Genomic DNA, 17527 nt, shown 5'->3' with positions numbered 1-17527 from the left:
GACAATTTAACCAGTGGTTCACTTGAATTTCCTGGTTCAAATCGGTTTTCTTCAGTAGGACCGGATGTAAAAGAATACTTGTGTTCACTAACATTAATTTTCTGACCACTAAAGAATATAAAGTCCAAACCAAAGATGATATATGCATATACAAGAGCTTGATAAGGGAGGACAACAGCAGGTACTACAAAGGATTTATCATGTAGCTGAATAGTGATGTTTAACCATCCTAATGGAATCTCCGCTTTGCCATTAGCTAAGTTAAGAGGTCCACTGTTTTTTCATAGATGATCTGCAAATCCATTTAGCTGAAATTGAAAAATGCATCAGTTTTAATTATGCAAAATGAAAATAATTATTCCTGGTCATTTTTATGATTTGGATAAAATGATTAATAAATAAATATCCAATCTGTAAGACTGAATCGTTCACAGTTCAGAGATTTTTTATGGAGGTTTTCTTTGAATAAACAGTCTGTTCCTCTGGCCCAAAATTATAATTAAATGTCATATTAAATATTTATACTTTGCCATGAACCTTCAAACCTCAAGCTTTTACTGATTTCTCAGAAAGAGGATTTAAATTATTTAAAGCATTGTTAAATTTAATACGATGACAATTTTTTTTATATATATTATAATAAGTATTGGTCTGCATGAGATTGTTATTTAATATGTATGGAAATATATTACACAGATTGACAATAAAACTTTCTTTAGCCTTATTTTAATGTTAATTAAAACAAACAACATTACAATTTGGGTTGTACATTTTTTTTATGCATGTGTACACTGATTTTGACCAACAGGCATCAGTTTTGAAACACTTTTTCATGAATTATTTCACAAAAAGGTACACTTGCAGTTAATTTACACGCCCTCTAATCATCCAAAATAAAGAAGGCTTTTTATATTTATTAGATGCTTAGCTTAATCTTGGTGATTAATAAAATGGACATCAGTGGCTATCAGTCAAAAACATTTGACTTTGAAAGTAAAAAAAAAAAACATAAACCGGCAAAAGAAAGTGATGATACTTTAAGGTTTTACGAAGCAAATAAATTGACAATTAAAATGTATTTACCTTTATTTGAAAGCCTCGACAACTGGTTCCATAGGTATTAAAGTTAGTACAGGCTTAATTAGTTTAGCCTGTATATGTTTTTTTGACTCTAAAAGTGACTATAGTCATCAGTCTTTTGATGTTTGCTTGCATGTTTGCTTTCTTAATACCTTGCTTAGGTATTAAAATAGTTTCGCCTGTATATGTTTTTGACTCTAAAAGTGACTGTACAGTAGTCATTAAAGTCATTTTTTGTGATTTGTTAATGACCAAAATTAAATTCTTTGAAGAGCTATTCTTTTAATATCTGCAAAATGAACATGTTTTCCAAAATGTTTGCTCACGTGTTTGCTATTTTAATACCTCGTATTAAAATAGTTTCACCTGTAGATGTTTTTTCACTCATTTAAGTTTTTCTTTTTTGTTGTTGATTCGGTAATGACAGAAATAAAATTCTTCGATGAGCTATTCTTTTATACCTGCATAATAAGCACATCTTCAGATACGTTTGCTATATTAATACCTTGCGTAAGTATTATCTATAGTTTAACCAGATAATGTTTTATGTACTCTAAAAGTGACTATAGTCATCAAGTTTTTTTATTAAATTTTTTTTTATTGGTGATTCGGTAATGTCAGAAATTCAGTTCTTTTATTCTGCACAATGAACACATTTTCCGAAATGTTTGCTTGCATGTTTGCTATTTTAATACTTTGCATAGGTATTAAAACAGTCTTTTTATTTCTCTAGTGATTTGGTAATGACAGAAATGAAACTCTTCGATGAGCTGTTCTTTTAATGCTTGCATAATGAGCACATTTTTCAAGATGTTTGCCCACATGTTTGCTATTTTAAAACTTTGCGTATGTATTAAAATAGTTTTGCCTGTAGATGTTTTTTTTGACTAAAAGTGACTTTAGTGATTAAAGTCTTTTTTATTTTGTTGATTTGGTAATGACAGAAAATAAATTCTTCGATTAGCTATTCTTTTATTTGCATACTGAGCACATTTTCTGAAATGTTTGCTTGCATGTTTGCTATTTTATACCTCACATGGGTATTAAAATAGTTTAACCCGTATATGTTTCCGATTTTAAAAGTGACTATAATCACAAAAGTTGTTCTATTTTTTTTCCGTTGATTCGGTAATGACATACATGAAATTCTTCAATGAGATATTCTTTTAATAACTGCATCATAAATTTTCAGAGATGTTTGCTTGCATGTTTGCTTTCCTAATACCTTGTGTAGGTATTAAAAAACTTTAGTCTGTAAATGTTTTTTGACTCCAAAAGTGACTGTAATCATTGAAGTCTTTTATTTTTTTGTGATTCGTTAATGACTGAAATTAAATTCTTCGAAGAGCTATTCTTTCAATGCCTGCATCATAAACATGTTTTCCAAAATGTTTGCTCACGTTTGCTATTTTAATACCTCGCATGGGTATTAAAATAGTTTTACCTGTAGATGTTTTTTGACTCATTTTGTTTTTCTTTTTTGTTGTTGATTCGGTAATGACAGAAATAAAATTCTTCAATGAGCTATTCTTTTATACCTGCATAATATGCACATTTTCGAGTTGTTTTCTATTTTAATACCTCTATTATGTATTAAAATAGTTTTGCCTGTAGATGTTTTTGGACTCTTATAGTCATTAAATTACTTGTATTTTTTGGTGATTTGGTAATGACAGAATCTTTGAGCTATTCGTTTAATCCATGCATAATGAGCACGTTTTTCAAGATGTTCGCTATTTTAATACCTTGCATAGGTACTAAAATAGTTTAACCTGTGTACGTTTTTTGACTCTACTTTAGTCATTAAAGTCTTTTTATTTTTTCTGTTAATTCGGTAATGATAGAAATGAAATTCTTCAATGAAATATTCTGTTAATATCTGCATTATAAACACATATTTTCTGAGATGTTTGCTCGCAATGATGTGCATCATGAATATGAATTTAACCATGAGATAATTAAGTCATCACCAATGACGTGCGCTGCGAGTTGCAAAGCCATGACGATTCTGTTTATTCCCTCTCTAGGGAGCTGTCACTCACAAAACAAGCAGGGTAGTCTGCCAATCTCATCACCATTGCCACCCACTCCGCCACTCGATATAGCTCTGCCACCATTACCCACACACACACATTAAGCTTTGTACATGAGCTGATGAATGATAATATGTCGGGCCCGATTCTGTCTCACAATCCAGATGGCAATGGGTGAAAAACAGGTGTGCGAGGAGCAGCCAGGACATGTGTGTTTTCTCCTTTATATTCATGTTCAGTCGTGTCATGCTTGTTTGGGTTGCCTTGCCAAGAGCGTCTCTCATTTAGCATTGGGATGAATAGGCTCCGGGCTGCCTGAAGACCCCTCGAAGCTCTTTCACCCCAGCACTGGACAGGTGGCATGGGCTTTTTTTTTTTGGCTGGCCTTGTCAGGGCTAGCACGGTTGGAAGGACTGCTTTGAGACCTTCAGCTTGCTGTCGCTGGCTCTGGCATGCTTTTCAGAAGAGTGACCCGCTGAAGTGTTTGTGTGCTGCTATGTGAAACATGTATTGTTTGTGTAAAATTATTATTATTTTTTTTTGGTAAGTTATTAAGCTTATGATGAATGTGGAGATCCCCCCCGCCTAAATTTAAGGAATTATTCTTATTATTATTCATTCATTCATTATCTTTTCGGCTTTGTCTCTTTGTTAATCTGGAATCGCCACAGCAGAATGAACCGGCATTATTATTATTATTATTGGGCGACACGGTGGTGCAGCGGGTAGCAATGTCGCCTCACAGCAAGAAGCTCAATGGTTTAAGCTCCGGCTGGGCCAGTTGGCATTTCTGTGTGGAGTTTGCATGTTCTCCCCATGTTTGCATTGGTTTCCTCCGGTGCTCCAGTTTCCCCCCACATTCCAAAAACATGTGCTGTAGGTAAATTTGGTAAGCTAAATTGTCTGTAGTGTAGGTCCTTGTTGTCCAGATTGGGGTTGAGCGTTGGGCTAACAACTTGCCTCATAAAAACTAGGTGATACGAAACATCAATTTGATGCGGCTAAAAATCAACTTCGATATAAACGACTTACTATAAAAGTAAGTATTATTATTATTAATATTACTATTATTATTAATATTTTTATTATTATCTCTATTATTAATAAGCAAATTGTTTGTTGTGGTGAGGTTAAACTTTACTTCTACTTTTCATCTACAGCAGGGGTGTCAAACTCAATTCCTGGAGGGCCGAAGCCCTGCACAGTTTAGTTCCAACCCTGCTCCAACACACTTACCTGTAGGTTTCAAACAAGCCTGAAGGACTCAATTAGTTGGATCAGGTGTGTTTAATTAGGGTTGGAACTAAACTGTGCAGAGCTGCGGCCCTTTTGGAACTGAGTTTGACACCTGTGATCAACAGGATTTCTGCAGCCATACATGCTTAGGATTATCTGGACAGTTGCTTAAAACATGGGAATTGTGATGTCAAAGGTCAGAAATATCATAATTTTACATTTATTTAATCAGTATATTTTTTGAGCCCATGTCTGTGTTTATTTTTAGCACCTTGTAGTTTCAATAAGTGCTGTTTTTGGGTTGAAAATGTTGTTATTTTAGTATTTTTTATATATGGTGCTGATAATAGCATATTTATAAATGTGTTAAATACGTTTTTATTTTAAAATTCTTTCGATTTGAGGTATTTTGTATTGTTTGGAAAACAAAATTGGCAATATCTACGTTTCCATCCACCTATTTTTATGCACATTTTGGATATGCGCATATAAAACCGGTTGATGGAAACGCCAAGATGCACATAAAAAACGTAAGCACCTAAACTGAGTAAGATAAACCTTTTGTTTGATAAGAAAGGATGCGCATAAACTATGATGGAAACACTTTTACCGAACAAATTCCAGTATGTGCATTAAAAAAGGTCATGTGATTCTGTTATCAGAGATTATGTAAAGATTAAAATATGTGTGACTTATAGATATTCTAAATACCAATAATACTGATACTAACATCTAAAATCTTTAGTTTAATTTCATGAGACATTTAATCCACTAATTATTATGTGTTTTTCTTGTAATCTTTCATTAAAATTTGTTGATTTGCTTTTGACAATCCTCTTATGACATCAGTTTGACAGATTTGGCAGATAAATATGAACTTTTAGCTAAATTGTTAGTGGCTTTTCTCGTTGTTTACATCCTTGTTTATGTCCTTGCTACAACATATCGCTAACGCTAGAGACTGTGCTTGTAACAGATAAATTTTAACCTCCTTAAATAAATTTTGGCACCTAACCCCACCCCTAAACCCAACCGTCATTGGGGGATGAGCAAGTTGTACTAAATTGTACGAATTAGATCGTACGAATTTATACGAATTAGCCACTAAATCAAAAAGTTACGAATTGTCATGAGATTGTGTTGATTTTAACATATAAAAATACTTACAGGTTGTGGCTCACAATTCACAGCTTCGTCTATTATGGTTGGAGCTGCTCCTTCTTTGAGGATATTTTAACTGAATCCAACACTGAACTGCTAGAGATTCTGGAAGCTGTCCTTTGTCAAATGCTAGCCATATAGTTTTTATAATTCTCCAAAATATAATTAAAATTAAATTGTAAGAACTTCTCTTTTCGTGTCATGTCCTCTGGAAGCTCAAATACAGAAACAGAATGAGCACTGTGGAAATAGCAGCGTTTGCACAGCAGTTTAGCTTTCTCTGCTATAACATTACAGCGCCTCTGGCCAACCCTTTTTGCTGTGAAGGGTGCATGCGTGTAACCTAAAGCGTTTGTGATCTCACTAACACAGATATATTTTTTTATAGTCCACAAACTTTGTTCGCTGTAGGCTTTGCTAAGCTAACTCTGTAAAAGCCAATGCCTCTCTTTGCATTGAACTTTGAGCGTCTTACATTCAGAGATGCTGTCTAAAGTTCAAAATATGATATCAAAGAGGACCACCCATTTAAAGGTGCAGTACACAGGACTAGTGGCTGCACTAGCTATTGCAGTCCAAATTCAAACTGTGACTGGACATAAACGCAGGCTGCCAGATTGGCGACACCAACAGAAGTGAGTGTGCCTGACAATTGTGCCTTACAATGTAAGCTGCCCAGCTAATGTTTATATTTGTAATATTTATATTATATTATATTATATATTATATTTATATTATATTATTATATTTGCTAATTATATACCACCTCCTGTAGATATTTATAACACTAGGTCTGCATCTTATTTTGGAGGTTGCTATAATGCATTTTAGGCCATGCTTAGGTACACCGAGACAGCCTTCATGACTGAAACGAAACACAATGTTTTCCACCAAGGCAACCCAGGTGACGAAATATAATTGGGTAAACTGGGAGATAAACAAGTATGTTCACTTAGCATGTTTCTTAAAAATCTGTAAACATTCATTCATTCATTTTTCTTCAGCTTGGTCCCTTATTTATCAGGGATCGCCACAGTGGAATGAACCGCCAACTATTCTAGTATATGTTTTATGTAGCGGATGCCCTTCGAGCCGCAACCTGGTATTGGGAAACTATCTGCAAACATATTATAGCTTTTTTATGCTTTAGAAGAGTCAAGAACTTACAAACAGCACCTTTAAGGGTACATGAATACACCGTTTTCAACAAAAACTGCACCAAAAAAATGTCATAGTGCAAGTTTTGATGTCTCCAGCATGTGTATTGTGGTTAGCAATGTAAATTCCAGCACAGATGATACAACAATTAAGCCACAATTCCGACCGTATAAAGCGTGAGTGTAGGGCAATTAGCACTCAGTCGTCTCATGCTAATCACTGCCTAAAGGCAAAGAACCATAATTAACAAGCTGTAGATTCACAGTCTCTGGGTGCTTCGCTCAGGAGGAGGTCAGTTTGTATTGTGCTGACGGAGCAATGGGCGGATGTATATGTTGCTGTGGTTTGATAAGGAGGATTTGAGTGTAATGTATATAAAAAAGAGACGCGGTCAGAAGTGCGTCCCTCTGTGTGTTATGCTTACTGCTATGATAACACATTCTGCTCATATTTCAAATTCATGTCTGTGAGTGAGAATGCAAATAACCCTGTGGGAAGTCGAGAAAGGGTATTAATGATAGTCTGGGCTTATTCAGACAACAAAGTGAACCAAATGTAGTGCAGGGGCGTAGCAGCCACCTTTCAGAGTTCAGTGAACTGAAATTACACTGCAAGAGGCATGGATCTGTGAAAAAAACAAGATTGCAGCCAGTTGCATAAAACAAGCATTCACTGTAAAAAATGTTACTTAGATCTAACTTATAAAAAGTGAGGCAAGTGGTTGCATCGGACGTTTTAGGTTGATTCAACTTCCAGCCTTTTTTAAGTATTTTAAACACTAAAACATTGCTTAAAACAAATGCAATAAAATTAAGTTGAGCCAACTAATATTTTTAAAATTACTCAAATCAGATAAACTTACTTTTTTTGTTAAACTTAACTTACTTATACATTGCTATATGTTGACTGTACTCGTTTTAATTAAGTATTATGAACTTAATGATCTAAATAAAATTAACCATGCATATGTCATTTAAAACGAATTTAATTGACTTCTGGCTGTAACCTCAGAAAATAAATCTTCGTTTCTATATTGTAAGCACAATATACACTAGTAAAAACAGATAAACAGACTTTCCTGTCAATAACAATTAAATAAGAATGGGAAGATGGATTAAAGACCATAACATGTATTCAATATCAATCGATGTTCCTTTTAATAGTGACTACAAAATAGGCCATTAATGTGGCTACACGTACACAATACATAAATAAAAACATTAATAATACCAGATCCTATTGAGAAATCATCCAAGGCAACTCAGTGAGGAGATTTGCATATTTTGATGAAGATTTAGGATGCATAATGTCCAGTCCCACAAAGAGTCTCTAATATATCTCAAATGTATACAGTTTTGATGGATACTTGAAGTCGAGGACATCGGTAAGTCCAAACAGGAGCCATCATGCATTTGACAGGTTTGGCAAACCTCTGACAGTCCTATGATAATCCAAACTGTGTTGGGCTGATGGCAAATTTTTCCCGTGGGCAGCCGCATGCACCTCTGATTCCTCACAACTCTATTGGTAGAGACAAAAAGAAACAGGAGTTCAGGTGGTTGCTACCAAACAACATTAAATAGCTAAATACTAAATAGAAAATAACTACAAGTGAAGTTACAAAAGTCCAGTGAGAATGATGCATGGATGAAACACCTTAGTTTATCAGTTAAAAATTACCTTAGTTAAAATTACCTAACTTCTATTTAAAAAATAAAAAAAGGTTATAGAGGTTGTGTAATTACATTATTCCAGGTGTTTTTAGTTATCAAATTTTAAAGAAAACTGTGATTTTACTCAGTGTAACAGTGCATGTCATTGTGGTTTCCTGTCAATCAAAGAATTGTTAAAATTTAGGTATTACATTTTTTGTTTATTTTGACAACTTATAAAGCATAAGAATGTGTATGTAATTTAGATATTAAAACTGTTTGAAAATGGCTATATGAAAATTATAGAATACAAATTCTATAATTTAATTGTCATCTTCATTTTTCACCAAACTTTGCACGTCATAATACAAATTTTATTAAATAAATAAATAAATACATTGACATTTTACACATTACATTAAGGTTTACATTAAATTTTTGCTAAAGCTACATTTAATTGACTTTCTTCAAATTTAATGTGACTGGCAAATGACAGTTCAGTGATTCAGTGTTATCAGTTAGCTTTATTGAAAGACTGACAGATAATAAGAAACTGCATTAGAATATTTTTATACTGTTTTTACTGTTGCACACATAAAAAAATCTTCAGATATCAAATGTAAGTTAATTCTATGGAGCCCACTATTGTTTGCAATTTTACCCATGTTTTACTTACCTGCAAATAATTATAGCTGTAATTGTATCTAATGTTTTTCTTACCTGGATGTGAAGTTTGAAGATCCACAGGTAACAAAATCACTTTGGTATCTAAAGACCAAGAACATGCATTTTAGAATGAGGTGCATACAATTTAAATGGTTCTGTAAACATCAGTAGTAAATGTAATTTAAGTTAAAATAAATTGTAAATCTGTAATTTATTCACTATGCAGCATTAAAAAACTTATGGACTAAATCTCTAAAACACAAACTTTAAGTTATACTTTCTCTTACGTTAAACACAAACTACTTAACTGTTGCATACGTTTCTGCATTTAATATCCATCCTTAATGTGCTGCTATAACTTAGGTGAGCTAACTTTAGCTAAGTTAGCGCTAACAAACTGAACCCCCACACCCCGACCGCCCACCAGTGACCTTGTTAATCGGTTCTGCAACGTTAGTTATACCTACTAAGTGTTTTAAAACTACTTTCACTATTTTTTCTCAATAATATCACTTTTAATCGTTAGCATAAACTAGCGTTGGTCAGCGTAAGCCAATTTAGCTTTCCATGTGAGAGCAGTCTAACTGTTAACATACCTGAGGCTACAGTACAATTTACAAAGCTAAAACCTCACCTGCCTAGCGAAGACAGCAGTTTTGCATGACTTTACAATTATCATTCGGCTAAATTTGCAACTTACCGTGTTAATCAGATCCGCTGCTGGGAGCAGTTAATGTCGACCATTGCAGAAGCTGCGTCTGCCTGCTAAATCCCGGGCAATGAAAAAGGAGTCACGCCAAACTATTAAAATCACGTTTTATGAACACCTGTCCACATCGACAGCTGCTCTAATAAATTGTCTGTGTCAACTCACTTTTATAACATTTATTCTACACAATAACCACATACAAAAATCTACTCAAATAAATTGCATTAGTTTTATTCAAAATATACAGTTATATAAAAACTGATATATTTTAAGTAAAGAGGAAGCAAATTTTATTTTTTTGGTATAAAACAAATAAAATTAACTAGATTGCATTTATTTAAAGTAGATAGAACCAACTTTGTGAGTGTAGCACTTTTTACAGTGTTTTTAAAGGGACAGTTCACCTGAAATACAAGATGTAGGTGACTTTATTCTCTCAGTAGAACATTTGAACATTTTATAGTTAAAACTGTGGTCCTGCAAGTCAATGGCTACCGGCACACAGGCATTGTATTGGTATTTTTTAATACACAGGTATTTTTTATGCCTAAATATGTTTATTTAGTTGTTGATTTGCACTTTATGTAAATGGTTTAAGCTAAAAATTATGTTTTATGCTGTACTGAATAAAAAGAAATCATAAACATCATGACATATACAATTGAAGTGAGAGTTAATAGCCCCTCTGAATTATTTGCCCCCCTGTTTATTTTTTCCCCAATTTCTGTTTACGGAGAGACATTTTTTATTCAACACATTTCTAAACATAATCGTTTTAATAACTCATCTCTAATAACTGATTTATTTTATCTTTGCCATGATGACAGTAAATAATACTTGACTACATTTTTTTCAAGACACTTCAATACAGCTTAAAGGGCCATGACACCCCTCACTTTCGGTTTAGGGTGGAGCTCCGCGAGCAAAGGGCAGGAGTGGGCGTGGCCAGCAGGGGAGAAGGAGGGGAGTGAACAACTGTTGTCTGTCAGCTCACAAAATGAGACACAAACCGTGAGGAGACGCATGATTTTATAGTTTACAAAGTTAAAATGCAAAGAAATAAACAGTAATTTAATGTCCTGCTACATTTGTTATTCGTTTTTTTCATATACAGATAACCACAATTTCTATCATTATGAAGATAATCGTGTTTATATAAACACTATAAATAAGGGCTTTTCCCTCAATCCCCGGGTCTGAATGCAGACTTAGTGCAGCAGGTCTCTTGCCCTGTCTATTTTAACCATTAGCCCTGTTGGTAATCTAGAAGATTTAGGCAAACACAGCAGCCAGGCGATTTGTCTTATTGTGAACGAACTCCTGATAAAAGACAACGTACGCCATTCTCCTATTCTCCTACTGATCTTCCGATAAAAACGCTTGCTGCACACAAACAGCTTTGCTGTATTGCCCCTGACAGCATCGCAGGGATAAACATGCAACAAACTTCAAAATTCAAAAAACAGTATGCGATAAGTACCCGAATGACTTACTACTTCTGGCTAGATTCTGAAGTGTGTATCTGATGATGCACAGCAAGAGAATTTATGAATGGGAGTGAAGCGATACAACTGATCACGTGTAGGTCACATGCAAAATGGTGGATGTAGTACATTCAAGTTTCATTCATACTGCTTACATTCATACCTACTTATAATCCAGTACCTACTAAGCATTTTCGGACGCAGCGACCGACTTTTACAGAGTTCACATAGTGAAGTTCGGGGGACAACAACAAGATACATATAGGTTAATTAGGTTAGCTGACCAAACAGAGCCGGTTGAGGGCAGGCCTTTGGATGAACCAGAAAATATGATAGTTATTTTTATATTAGCAGAGTAATAGTAGAAAATTATGGTAAGATATGTGAAATAATAGGGTGATTATTAACAAATAAAGCATAAGCACACACTAATTTGCACCCCATAAACACAATCAAGTCTTAAGACAATCTGGACCACCCCTTTAAAAAAACAAGTAGACAGGCATTTCTGTTTCTGGTCAATCACTGTCATGAAAATAGCAAAAATGAAAGTTTTGGAAGTTTAACTTGTCATTTTTATTAGATTTCCTTTTAGTCATTTTAGTACTTGAACTGAATGAATCAATATGAAAATGATACGCTTTGTGTTTAGTGTTTACCTTACCTGTATAGAAACATCACTATACGATCCTCCGATCACTCCAGAAATGGCCAGCGGCAGTTCATCCGGCACAGGATTTGACCCGTCTGGACAGATGAAGCCTGGCTGATGCACTTTAGTGAGAGACGCCCTCACGAACGCCAGCGACTGCTCCAGTGCATACGTGTCTTTCGAGCAGGTGTCCAGTATATGGGCTCCCAATTTCAAGCCGGGCAAGATACGGTTGTCTTGGTTAATTTCATCCAGCGCAAGCAACATGGCCTCCAATCTCTGGATCCCCCGCTCTTCATTAATTTTACCACAGTCCTCGGTCCCTTTTCCCTTCTCGTGCACCGGAAACAGGCCTCCGATTACCAGGTCTCCGTCTATTATGATCTCCCGCTTGGATCCGGCCAGCGGTGGAGCGTATCTGGGGGTCGTTTGGGCCACAGGGATTAACAGGAACAGGAGGATGGGTGCGACTCCAGCCATGTTGGGGTGTATGAGAGGTGAGAGTGCTCTTTTAGGTAAGACACTGGAGGTGAATAGAGAAAAAATTAAATGTTAGTACTACACTTCTTCCTCTCTCTCTCTATCTCTCTCTCTCCCTCACACACACACCACGATACACTGAAATATTTGCAAAACAATCATACTTCATTTGTCAAATTATTTTTTTATCAAATTGAGTAGATTTGTTCTTAAGTCACAATATTTTCAGCTGAAGTAGTGGAGAGGTTTATTTTAGCTAGAAGGAGTGAGTTAGTGAATGAAATGAAAGTTTGCTCCTGGGTTTGAAGTGTTTTTGAATGGAATATAGGCTAAATGATCATTTTACTCAACAAAAGGGGCAGACAGACATGTATCAGAGTTTTGTTTTTTTAGTATTTTGTGTTTTTAACACATATAAAAAGTTATTAATGTCAAACAGATGAGTGTTTGAACTTTATTTGGCATCCTTTTACTCCAGAAAAAAGAGCTGAGAGATCAGTATACAAACATACTTTGCAAACTTCACAATATACACGTTAACATAACAGTTAAATAGAACTTATGGCAGTTCTGGTGGCGCTGAATAAATGTATAATCCGTCTATGCCTAGGTATATCCAGATTTTGAAATTTATGGCACCTTTAAGAATGGCAAACATTTGTATGGATAAAATATTTTTTATAATATTATATTTAAATATGTAAACATCTCGTTACACATGCATAATTCGTTTACAGTCGGCGCAAAAGCCTAGTGGTTAGTGTGCCGACATATGGTGCTGTAGCACTTCAGGGCATCCCGATTTTGAATCATGGCTCGAGGACATTTCCCAACGCTATCTCAACCTCTCTTTCCCACTTTACTGTCTGATTATTGTCCTATCCAATAAAGGCAAAATAGGCCAAAAATAAATCTTAATAATAATAATAATAATAATAATAATAATAATAATAATAATAATAACTTGTATACATTTCATTTGGGTTCAGTTTTTTTAGACATATTAGTCATATGTTTTTACAGAGGGAATGCTGGAAATCTATTTTCATCATTCCATAATGCAGAAAATGGAATATAAATATTGAGAATAAAATAATATTATATAAGCAAGCAAATCATGCATGAACTAATCCTTCTGTTAACACCTTTAAAATACAGATATGAATAAAACCGAAGTTTGGTGTATGCAAGAGCTGCTGAACTCGACATTTATTGCTATATATATATATATATATATATATATATATATATATATATATATATATATATATATATATATTATAGGTGGGCATTGATTATTATTATTTTTTAAATCTAGATTAATCTCTGAATTAATCTAGATAAAAATGGCTCATTTGAATTCTACCAAAGGCATTCAGAATATGTGTGCTACACAAATAATAAGTCTTTGAGAACGGGTTTCTCAAGCCAGGTGGCGCATTAGACCAGGGGCTCATCTCCTGTTTTCAAAATGCATCACAAACTGCTTGAGAAACTGTTCTACTATGATAATTGGTGATGAAAATAAATGATGTTCAATAAGATTTGTAATCACCTTAATCCAACTAAAATCATAACTGAACTAAACAGAAATGAAATTAAGACATGTGGAGTATGCATATATTAGTGGCATTATTGAAGTAAACACCGCAATCAAACTATTACCGTCATGTAGGACTTTTCACCATATTTTCTGACAAGCTCAACACATGCAGCTGTCAGTAAAGAACCGCACACAAACACAAAATCACACATTGCGAAATGCGGAAGTTTTTTTCTTTCCTTTTGGCGTGCGTTAATAAATTCCATAACACTCTCACCAGTCCTTACTTGCGTCTCCAGTTTGTGACAGGGGCATGAATGAAATGTTCATGAGTTAAAGTGAAACTGCCGAACTGCAGTTAAAGTCAGGCATCCTGCTGATTTGATTCAGAAGGACACCGTCAGACGGCTCACCGGTCAGGTATACATATGCGCTAAAATATCAAGGTGAAAGTCATCATTGCTTGCGTAGAATAGACCCAGCACCCAACCCAACTTTGAGCATAGGTTAACGGCGATTTTTTCCACAGTATGTCTGATAATATTTTTTTTGATGGAGAAATATTCTGATATTTTTTCGGCTACAATAAAAGCAGTTTTAATTTTTTAAACACCATTTTAGGGTTAAAATTATTAGCTCCTTTAAGCTATATTTTTTCACTGGTCTACAGAACAAACCATTGTTATACAATAACTTGCCTAATTACCCAAACCTGCCTAGTTAACCTAATTAAGCAAGTTAATTCATTAAATGTCACTTTCAGCTGTCTCAATATTGACAGATTATTTTGACTGCAGTGTCTTGCCGTAACTCACCTGATGTGGTTTACTTGTTCGAGATATTAATTAGGTCTTCTGCTGATTCTGGACACATCTTGATATCTTCTCTGCATCTGATAAAAAAAACAATCACAAATCGTCGAGCTCGAAATGCAACATAAAAAACCCCGGAAATGAAAAACACTGATTAATACATCTGATAACACAAATGCACGGAGTCACGTATTACATAAGACATTGAATTTGCATAAGGTTTTTGTGGTGGCAATGAGGAGGCGGTTCATGTCTAGATAGTTATTCATCCTGATTGAACTCAACATTTCAGAGGTGAGGCTCTGTTTTCTAGCTTCATTAATTCACATACATCAATAACTCCCAGTGACTACGTAATTTTCTCCGCGTGTCAAAGGTGATGGATATCATCTTTTAAGTTATGACAAATTACAACCTGAGGGAAGAGGATGAAAAGATGAAACGATAAATAATTTCAGCTGATAGGAGTCTTCGGCGACTATATTTCACACAGATGATACAGCTTTCATCTCTATTCACACTTGCCAGACTTTCCCTTCTGCTTGTCTACAGTAAGATTATTATGGGTTTTTCTTGCATTACACTTTTTTTTTTAAGATGGTGTGCGGTTTTAAGAGTCTTTTCCAGTTTAGAGACAGTTTATCAGTTTATCAGTGACAGTTTTTTCATGTTTATCATGTATATCTTTAGACTACTATCAAATGTTTTCATGCATCAAAATAGTAGATTAAATTAGATTCAACTTTATTACATGTACAAGAAAACGAAATGCAGTTAAGGTCTAACCAGAAGTGCAATGGCTGTAATTATAGAAAAACTATGGTGATATTTAGAAATGGATGTACTGTGAACATTATATACAGGTTGCATTAACTGTGAATGGAGATTTACAATTAATGAATATATGTACAGGTTGCTAATCAGAGGTATGCAGATAGATATGAACATAATTACAAATGTATATGTACAGTGGGTATGTAAATTTCAAGATGAACTATTGGAAAGTAGAGCTATTAATATTAGCAACTTTAATTGTACAAATAATAAATTAATAATGCAGTGTTTATGGGGAGTTTAATTTATGAGGAGAGTGTGGAGGTGTAGTAAAGTGTAATAGTTTTTTATATGTGAAAATCTTAATGACTATGATACAATTCTAACATGATTTATAGAAGACATGGTGTAATTTAGTGTAACAGCAGTTTATACGGGAATAAATTTAGCTCCCAAATACTCGTTAATTGTCATCTAACCCCTTATTCTTTGCAACAGTGTCCTTCAAACCACTAGGTTTTACTGATTTGTCTGTAAGGTATTTAAATACATTTAATACTATTGCTGTCAGTTGGCATCCAAAATAAAAGTTTGCATTTATTCATTCATTCATTCATTCATTCATTTTCTTTTTGGCTTAGTTCCTTAGTCCCTGATCTGTGGTCACCACAGTGGAATGAACCCCCAACTTATCCTGTGTTTTACACAGTGTATGCCCTTTCCAGCTGCAACCCATCACTGGGAAACACCCATACACACTAATTCATGCACACACTCATACACTATGGACAATTTTAGCTTATTCAATTTACCTATAGCGCATGTCTTTGGACTGTGGGGGAAACCGGAGCACCCGGAGGAAACCCACACCAACACAGGGAGAACATGTAAACTCAACACAGAAATGCCAACTGACCCAGCAGGGACTTGAATAGGGCGATGCGGTGGCACAGTGGGTAGCGATGTCGCCTCACAGCTAGAAGGTTGCTGGTTCGAGTCCTGGCTAGGTCAGTTGGTATTTCTGTGTGGAGTCTGCATGTTCTCCCTGTGTTCTTGTGGGGTTTTCCTCCAGGTGCTCTGGTTTCCCCCACAAGTCCAAAGACATGTGCTATAGGTCAATTGAATAAACTAAAGTGGCCCTCGTGTATGAGTGTGTGTGTGAATCAGTGTGTATGGGTGTTTCCCAGTACTTGTTTGTAGCTGGTAGGCCATCCGCTGTGTAAAACACAGGATAAGTTGGTGGTTCATTCCACTGTGGCGACACCTGATGAATGAAGACACTAAGCTGAAGGAAAATGAATGAACAAACAAATGAAAAAAAAAATGAACAAGTTTATTAATTAGATTTGATATTTTCTCAGGAAATATAAGCCTTCATCATGGATTGATTCTTTGTGTTGGCTTACCAGTCCTGCCCTAATATTACTTCATCATTCAGTGTAGGTATGAGGATTTTTTTTTATATGTTCATCAATCATCACTTACAGTATTTGTAAGTCTCTTTTATAGATTAACAGCCCACATGGCCTCAGTAAGCAGCACGATTTGCTATAATTTCCTACTGTAGCACATATGGCGGAGGCAGGTTATTGTACTTGCCAAATTGAAAGGTTAAGGGTTTGGAAAAATGAGTGATCGCAATACTGATGCTTATCTTAGCCGGCACCTATTTATAAAATCTAACATAAGTTTCTGGGGCGGCACGGTGGCTCAGTGGTTGCCTCATAGCAAGAAGGTTGCTGGTTCAAGTCCCAGCTGGGCCAGTTGGCATTTCTGTGTGGAGTTTGCATGGTCTCCCCGTGTGCTTCGGGTGCTCCGGTTTTCCCCACAGTTCAATAGACATGCTGTATAAGTGAACTGGATAAATCGTGGCTGGAATAGTTGGTGGTTCATTCTGCTGTGGTGACCCCTGATAAATAAGGGCCTAAGCTGAAGGAATAGCAATGAATGAGCTTCTCTCAAATGCAGTTTGATTGTGAAATCAGTTTTCTAAATGAGTCACTAGCGAGTTTACCTTAATTGCAGTATATAAAAGCATCAACTGCAATGCAAAACAGATCTAATACTACAGTACAGTGTTTTATTTG

General features: G+C 35.1%; 1 protein-coding gene and 1 long non-coding RNA gene across 4 annotated transcripts in view; both read right to left on the bottom strand.

Moving 5' to 3' along the window:
* The window catches only part of grm2b (glutamate receptor, metabotropic 2b), a 58439-nt gene that overhangs the window by 24128 nt on the left and 16784 nt on the right, over positions 1 to 17527 (bottom strand). For 2 of the 3 annotated variants that reach the window (XM_087272622.1, XM_087272623.1), the window contains 2 exons: positions 14670 to 14746; positions 11844 to 12354 (listed from right to left, as the gene is read on the bottom strand). In XM_087272622.1, the coding sequence (XP_087128748.1) occupies positions 11844 to 12311 (468 nt within the window). In that variant the 5' untranslated portion in view covers positions 12312 to 12354; positions 14670 to 14746. 3 annotated transcript variants of the gene reach the window in all.
* On the bottom strand, positions 7802 to 9762 carry LOC137490427 (uncharacterized). Its single transcript, XR_015502851.1, has 3 exons — positions 9687 to 9762; positions 9041 to 9088; positions 7802 to 8189 (listed from the first exon to the last, which is right to left on the bottom strand). It is a non-coding gene; the product is annotated as an uncharacterized LOC137490427 (long non-coding RNA).

Source organism: Danio rerio, chromosome 11 (genome assembly GCF_052040795.2).
Source record: "Danio rerio strain M-AB ecotype USA chromosome 11, GRCz13ab, whole genome shotgun sequence".
NCBI classification, from domain to species: Eukaryota; Metazoa; Chordata; class Actinopteri; order Cypriniformes; family Danionidae; genus Danio; species Danio rerio.
Note: the sequence above shows the minus strand (reverse complement) of the source record. Positions and strands in the feature narration are given on the sequence as shown.